General features: G+C 44.1%; 1 protein-coding gene across 3 annotated transcripts; it reads left to right on the forward strand.

Moving 5' to 3' along the window:
- Positions 1-2,081: 2,081 nt before the first annotated feature.
- LOC119328029 lies at positions 2,082-7,113 on the forward strand. Of its 3 annotated transcripts, none has more exons than XM_037601074.1 (6): positions 2,082-2,140; positions 2,218-2,297; positions 2,783-3,006; positions 4,406-4,792; positions 4,901-6,150; positions 6,244-7,113. In XM_037601074.1, the coding sequence occupies exons 3-5, from the start codon at positions 2,795-2,797 to the stop codon at positions 5,604-5,606; spliced, it is 1,305 nt and encodes a 434-aa protein (XP_037456971.1). In that variant the 5' UTR covers positions 2,082-2,140; positions 2,218-2,297; positions 2,783-2,794; the 3' UTR covers positions 5,607-6,150; positions 6,244-7,113. The 3 variants fall into 3 exon arrangements, with proteins under 3 accessions (XP_037456971.1, XP_037456969.1, XP_037456970.1); XM_037601072.1 differs by having other exon boundaries at positions 2,786-3,006; XM_037601073.1 differs by having other exon boundaries at positions 2,095-2,297; positions 2,786-3,006.
- The last annotated feature ends 1,043 nt before the right edge of the window (positions 7,114-8,156 follow it).

The following is an 8,156-nucleotide window of genomic DNA, read 5'->3' on the forward strand; positions in this document are numbered from 1 at the left end:
CTCTGAGTGAATTGTGATCTAACTAGCAAAGCTCGACCTATGCTTATGATTGAGCGTTGGGATTGGGTACACCCGATTCCAGTCAGAGCACTGGAAGGGCAATGTGAGTTAAAGACCCTAATGGCTGAGCCAATGCTCCTAGTCCTAGTCCTAGTCCTTTGGTACATGAAAGCTGGGACGTTGATTGTTTGCCAACATGGACATGGCCCATCTTTGCATCTACAATGGGTCATTGCATAGCGTGCTCATCGCCCGCCCCCCACTGGCGCCCGCATGCGACTCCACAAACCAGATCATCATGCACTGCATCAGCCATTGCGAGCAGGATTATCAGCCAGATGCCCTCAAGGCATCAGACGGGGGAGATACTCATGGCAGAGACCAATTGAAGGCAGAAGGCATGGATGCGGCCCAGGTTGATGGACATGCGCATGCTCATCGCCGCGTTCAAACCAATGAACAATATCTCTCCCCACCTGTTGAGGCTCATGCAGATGGAGAAGGAACCGGTGGCTATCTTGGCATCATCGAAGTGGCCGAGATCACAACCCGAGGTTCATGTTGTTTCAGGCAAGGCCATTATAGCATTATGGGTTTCATCGGCCCAACTGCAATACATTTTTATTAGTGAAATAAAAGCTTTAGTTTTTGAGAGAGTGAAACAAAAGCTAGGTAACTCATGAGAAGCGCCATTCACTTCTCTTCGACCGTGTCCATACTGGACCTTCCTGATATCCCTAGCCATGTCAATAAAATCTGCGTAGATCGTTCTACCCGCTTGCAGAAGATTATATCCCTTTGTGTTTGCTAGGTGCAACCCCTCGCACATGGTGTGGCCACGGCCTCCGTCATCATGTTGGCTGCGTAAGATTAAAATTTACAGCAAGCCGCTAGCAAATTGCCACTTATCATCTGGAAGGATTGCCTCGTGTAGTTGCACTCGTACTTGCCACATCATCATGAAAAGATGCATGCATGGACATTTAATTTTAACATATACCTTGCTTTCTGGTCTGGTCCACCTGCACCTGCTACAAGCTTGGACGTTGATTCTTTGCCAAAATGGACGTGTGGGCCATCTCACTTCTGAGGGAACACGTACGTTCTGATCTGATCGTTTCATTCAAGTCTGTTTAAATATTTCAATACAAACTTCATACACATGTATATAGGCATATTTTAGAATGTAGGTTTACTCATTTTGCTTCGTATGTACTACTAGTCCCTTATTGGGATCTCTAAAAAAACTTATATTTAATAATGGGGTACTGATAATGACGCCAAGCACGTATACGACGTACATACCACCATGCATTTCGCACGCCGAAGCTCAATAATGCACAACAAAGCTGGCCAGGTGGTGATGTGAATTGAAGGCACGCATTGCACGGCTGACTCTGACCTATGCTTGGGCGTTGGGGCAAACGCCATTGCAGCCGGAGCACTGCAAGGGAAACGAGGACCCTACTGCCGTGGGGCAGTGCTCCTTGCTCGTCCTTGGTTTCTCAAAAAAGAAGGATTACCCAATCTCTGCATTAATTGATGCACGCAGTCATTTGTTAACAATTTATAAGTATTGAGCTACAGTACAAAAGTAAAAATTACAGGACAAATGCACAACCAGACCGTCATCCAAACCGGTTATATGTAGCCCGTGCTATCATCTTTCATCGGTTGCATCCATAGGCAATAAGATCCGTCGCTTTCACATGGTGTAGTAATTACCGTATACGGAACCATCCAGAAGCTCCGTAGATAACTTGCAAAAACTTTTGAATCTTTGTTCTGTTAAGAACACAATCGTTGTGGGAGTTGCAAATAGCCCAAAGTAATGCACAAACTCCCACCGTGGGAGTCCCACACAGATTCGTCCCGTGGTATTTGGCTTCACCCCACCTAACTAGTAGTTACCAAACAAATTTAATATGATAGTAGATGGAGGTACATTAAAAGACACATGTAATGTCCACCACAAAAGCCTACCAAGTTGGCATTGAAGAAATAAGTGCTAGTCCTGGTGCCGCACGCGGTACATCTCTACTTAAGTCTACCTATCCTGTGTGCATTTGCCAGTTCAAGTTGGATGCTCTGCTTCACTCCACTCAAAGCTTGAAGACGTACGGCCTCCATGCATGCCAGGGTTTGGAGTTGTGTCTTCCTCCTCGTTTCTGCTTTGCTTTCCCCTGAGAAATGACATTCTTCTTCGCCTTGCTGCAGCCACCTTCTGCGACTGTGACTGGTGCTTGATCTGTGGTGACGCCATCGCCTCATCATGGTCGTGAACCTTGGTCCAGAAGGTGAGTCCATGGCCCCTTGCATGTGGTTTCTCTTCCCTCTGTCCTTTCCTTTTTCGTTTGCTATTCTACCCTGTTGTACGTCCCTTACAAAAAAGAGCAAGGTTAACATGATCTTGAGCATGATTAACCGTACTTTGCATTTAGCTGTACTAAGAAAGGAGCATTTTGTTGGTGTGTTCCATCAATAATTCAATATATCAAATACCGCAAGATCTATTGGTTTTATGCTTTGCGTTGCTGCTGCCAAGGTTGATCTTTCTACTCGTCAGATAGATTACGTGAGGCCAGGAAGGGTAGCGTTGGTTTAGGGGGGGAACCCCAAGTAGATCTGACTAGTTTTTTGTTCGGTCCTGCCATGCATGCATGCTGCAATGGCATTAGCACCTGGTTTGCCATAACATTTCACATACTGTAAGACCTAGCTTTGCTTCGTAGGCTGCATGCATGCATGTTCTAATTACTTAACTATGACCTCTTGTTTTCAGCAGGCTGTTCGGATGGCTCGGAAAGAAGTTGACATCCACTTGAAGGAAGTAGGGTATATCAACTGCTATGCATTTTTCATGGCCTACCTGTTGATGGCCATTAGGGGGCTGGGCTACCTCGTCATTACCTGGTCCACCGTCGTTCTCCTAGGCGGCTTTGTCTTGGATCTGGGGAAGAAGGACTTTTGGTCCCTCACCATCATCACCCTCGTCCTAACACCTCGGTAAGTTTCCTTGACCACTGTTCAATTTGCCCCCCCCCCCCTCATATGTACAAGACACAATAAAAGTAAGAGACATGTGTGAAGCCTACAATAATCAACATAATAGTTACCTTTAATTAGTTTGATAACATAATGCTCGACAAAGTTTAATGAATTACATTTAGAAACATTTGATCTGCCGGTATATAACCACCAAAGTGTTCTTACTCGATCATGTAATTTCAATAGTAACTTCGAAGAGGCCTAGATTGGTATCTCCTGCTTTATACTATCGAAAAGAAAGAAGTATAGATGTATGTCACAATTATATACGAAAACTATATAGAGGCAGAACTAGTCGCAAGAACATTTGGGTGCACATGTACGTGTACCTGCCCGTGATCGATTGTCACGATATGGGACGATGAGAAAGCTGGCGTACATGCAAAAAAATAGCTAGTGATAAGGAAATACTTTTGTGAAGGTGCACAAACATGTGATGGGGGCGATCTTTTCAGGTAAACACCTTGAGGGGTTCATGTTAAATTTGGTTATACTTTAAGTTACTAGAACACACGTATTGCACAAGCACTTTGATGCATGTATATTTGTGCCAAACTCTTATGATCACAGATAGGGACATGCGGGGGAGGGTGAGAAATTTTGCAAACACACAAAACTTGAAGGTAAACACCTTGACGGATTCGTGTTGAATTTTGTTATACCTTTAAAAGTAACTAGAACAGAGAAATTGCAAAACACATTGCTCTCCCTTGATTATTAGGGATATGATGTCAGAACATGAGGAACTTTGGTATCGATGCAAAACTAGCTGAACAAGACCGAATTTTTTTCAAAGGTGCGCAAATATGTTATGGGTAGAATCTCTTTGAAGGTAAATACATTGAGGGGTTCAATTCTATTATACTTTAAAAGTTACGGGGACATAGGAACTGATAAAAAGAAGAAGCAAAGATTACAAATCGATGACGTACCATAGAAAACTGATCTCCTAAATGCCTTGTCGAGAAAGAATTCCAGTGTTTTGTCATTTGATTACATGCGTCATAGTGATCAATAGAATGAGCTTAAAAAGGTCCGTTGTTGGATTAATCGTCAGATGTATTGTTTTTTCTCCTAAGATTTTCGAGCATTCTTCTGTTTTCCTACAAGATCGTCTATTATGTGAAATATGCTTAATTATGTGTGTACTGCAACATATTTTCAATCTCGGAGGTGAAGACAATTATAAAAAATTAGGTCTTTTAGAATCCCAAGGTTTACGGAAAGCCAAAAGAATACTTAATCATATTCATGGAGTATTCTGTAATTTAGTTATCTTATTTTGTTGGGCAGAGTACAATATTTTGATATGTCACTCTGTATCATGTACAGCTCTAACTGTAACTTATATGTCCAGGGTCTCTGCTGATGTCGGTCTGAAGGAGAAGCTAATGGATATTTGGTACTCGTTCCATGGCCTCTACCGTACTATATTTGCCACGCTGGACACCAAAAATTCTATCACCCTAGCATATTGGCCACGCGGACTGCTAGCAGTTGTTGTGTGGTTGTGTCACCTGCTCGTGGCTCCTATAGTAGTGGGCCCTCTAGCAGCTCTCTACGTGTGTGGGCCGCTGTTGAGCGCCGGGATTTCTGTGTGGCGTCTAATAGAACATGACTACGGCGACGTCATGAAGGAAGAAGGTTGCTGCAACTGCATGAAGGATGAAGATTCACACCTGCAGCCGGCTCTGAATGTCTTGTACACACTAGCTCTGTTGCAGGGTTTGCTCTTCTGTTACAGGTGTTGTCATTTTCCTTTTTCTTTTTATAAAGGGATTTTTTGTGCAGTCAATAGTTGCACCGATGTTATAGAAACAACACTTAAGAAAAACCCGATTTTATGTTGCAGGTTTTACGTGTCTTTTGCGCGAAAAAGGCTAGTGCGTGATGTCGCGAAAGAGTACAACATGAGCAATGACGAACAATTGGTGAAGGCTGTGAAGAAGTACCTGAGTGAGACGGTGAGCAGGTGCGAGAAGGACCCGGCTTTCTTCAAGGAAACAAATCTGGCCACGTACGCCGTTGGAATGATCAAGTCCATCGAATCATTGGAAAGCTTCGTTTCTGGGGCAAGGATTCTGGACGTCCTCTTGAACTACGCCCTCACCGTAAAGGACAAGCGACCGCGTAGACTCACGGAAGAGAAGCAGAAGGCGCTCACAACAGACCTCATAGGTTTGGCGTCCACCAGCCATGTAGTCAAGAAATTGCTGCAGGCGATGGATTCCACAAGCCCACACGGCGTGGCAATGAGGGGGATTGCCGCCAACATATTGGCGAACATTGCCGGCAGGACTCCTCTGATGCAATTCCCACAAGTGATCCAGAGCGTAGGCTCGCTGATCGACATCTCTCAGCAGCAACTTGAAGGGGAATGTGCCGTCGCCAAGCTCCAAAGTGGACTACAGGAAGCTGCTTATGGAGAAAGGCTTCGATATCCTTCACAAGCTCGCCGCCGACAAAGAAAACTGCAGAGCCATAAGCAACTCCCAGGGCCTACGGTCCAAGGCTGTGGCGCCTGTACGCTCCGACCTGCTACATCTCATGGACCATGAGGCATGGTCGACCACCATCGTAGACAAGTCGCTGCAAGTCATGGCCAGCCTCGTGGCTTCTCCGGGAGAGACTGGTGCCCAGCTGCGTAACCAAATCTCAAGTGACAAGGAAGTGATCCATGGCATGGAGAGGATCCTAAGATGCTGTGGATGCAGTGAACATGTTCGCATATTAAGCATTGAGATTCTCACGCACCTGGCCATGGATGAGGAGGAGTCACTGCGTGTCAACAAGGAAAGCAGAGAAAATTTTATCAGGATGCTCCCTTCCATCCTCACTGATGACGCCAAAGAATGCTCCATTAGAGAATTGGCGGGTGAAGCACTGGTGATGCTAAGTCAAAGTAAAAGCGACGCTGCCATCATCTTGAAGGCCAACGATCATATTCTCCGTGATCTCACTAAAATCCTTTGAGACGTTGCAGCCAGCAACACAAATCGAATTAGTGCAGCAGAAACACTGAATCATCTCTACTTTCATTACAAAGAGAATGCGGCCTATCTCAAGACACTCAAGGAACCCATGGAGGACGTGATACCAAAGGTACATTATTAAATACGTACTACATTTCGTTTTATTTTGATTCTTCGTCACCGAAAAAACTCATTCAACATATGTATACTCTTAAATCTAAAGGTTCTTCGAGAAATACTACCTCTTGTGTTGAAAGGAAATGAGACACAAGCAGAAAACGGAAGCCCAAGTTTTCCTTTGCTAGGTCCCACTGACATTGAAGCCCAAGTTCGTGCTCTTCAAGATGACGGCCGTACCAACAACACTTCAACTTGTCAGCAAAATGATGAGAAGAAATTGCTCGCAGCTTTACTATCTCTCACTGCGGCAATATTTGACAAATTGATCAGCCAACATCCTAATTTGTTTGAACTGGTTGATAAAATTTCCCCTGGAGATTCTGCAACAAGCTTTGCCAACAAGCTCAACGGAATGGTGCGGGAAAACAGTGAACCCATGGCAGGTTGCCTGAGCATAGTGAAGAATGCCAGCAAGATGGCCATATCAATGCTGAACCACAATGACAGCTACCTCAAAGAACACTTCTTGATGATCTTCATACAATCTTTGGCTGATGCTTGCAAGAGCATGTCATGTCTCGAGAGTTCTATGATTTTATATAGTGCCAATGGTGGCGCAGTGAAGCCTCACAAGACACTCGCTTCTCTACTGAAAGAAGCACAGGAACTTGCAGGCTCAAAGGAGCAACAAGAGCTGTGAACTACATGAGCTATGTTTGTCCCTGGAGGCTGGCCGATTGGTTAGAATAATTTCGTGGATCGGATGAAAAATAAAGTTGGCAGAACCAACTGCGGTATGTATGTGTGTCTGGGTTGGAAGGAACTGCTATTGTGCTTAGTACGTATGTGTGTCTGGGTTGGAAGGAACTGCTATTGTTCTTAGTACGTATGTGTGCCTGGGTTGGAAGGAACTGCTATTGTGCTTAGTACGTATGTGTGTCTGGGTTGGAAGGAACTGCTATTGTTCTTAGTACGTATGTGTGCCTGGGTTGGAACGGCTGCTGTGCTTATTACGTATGTGTGTCTGGGTTGGAAGGAACTGCTATTGTTCTTAGCACGTATGTGTGTCTGGGTTGAACTGCTACTGTGCTTATTACGTATGTGTGTCTGGGTTGGAAGGAACTGCTATCGTTCTTAGTACATATGTGTGTCTGGGTTGGAACTGCTATTGTTCTTAGTACGTATGTCTGTCTGGGTTGGAACTGCTATTGTTCTTAGTATGTGTGTCTGAATCCTACCTATCTTATGTCGTCATTTCTGAACTGCAAAATTAAAAGACTACTAGCACAAATATTTCAACACCCCTGTGAGCCTAGGCAAAGCTGCATTATCTTTCATAGAACTGTTTACTCTAATTTGCGTCTTACAGCTTACCTTTTGGCGATTTGTACCAGGGCATTTTTATTCGCGCAATGCAAACTGTGTTATCCTCAGAGGATAGCAATTTTAAGCGGTGTAAATTTACAATAAACTAAAACACAAACAGCCAAGAAGCTAAATAATGTTCACAATTGTTCGTTGCGTTTCTAGAAGTGATACAGGTGGATGCGACGGGAGGCGGAGGCTGGTGATTGTACTTGTTAGATAAGTAAGAACAAGAATTGGAAGTGCAAATGCCATCCTTGAAGTCAAACAATCGGCACATCTGCCACAATGGCGGTTGCTCAGATGAAAGAAGAGAGCCATGCATAACTTGATGTCTTTTGATTTCTTTAGTAAAGAACCCGAAAGCTGTCAAGTTATAAATTATTATCTTCTTCCATCCCTGACATGCGAATATTAACACATGCAATTCTTATTCTTCCGAGATAGCTTGAGGACTCCTTATTGCTTCGGCTATCAGATATAACTAGCTTAAAAGTATCACTATCTCATTGTGCACTTTTTCCAATTAGGGAATACCCAAGGATTGTGCTCTCAAACACGTCTCATGTGAAAATACAAGTATCACACTCAAGCTGCGCAAGGACAAGAATTGGAAGTGCAAATTGCTTATCATGCCATCCTTGAAGTCAA

The sequence above is a fragment of the Triticum dicoccoides genome, chromosome 7A (genome assembly GCF_002162155.2).
Source record: "Triticum dicoccoides isolate Atlit2015 ecotype Zavitan chromosome 7A, WEW_v2.0, whole genome shotgun sequence".
Lineage (NCBI taxonomy): Eukaryota > Viridiplantae > Streptophyta > Magnoliopsida > Poales > Poaceae > Triticum > Triticum dicoccoides.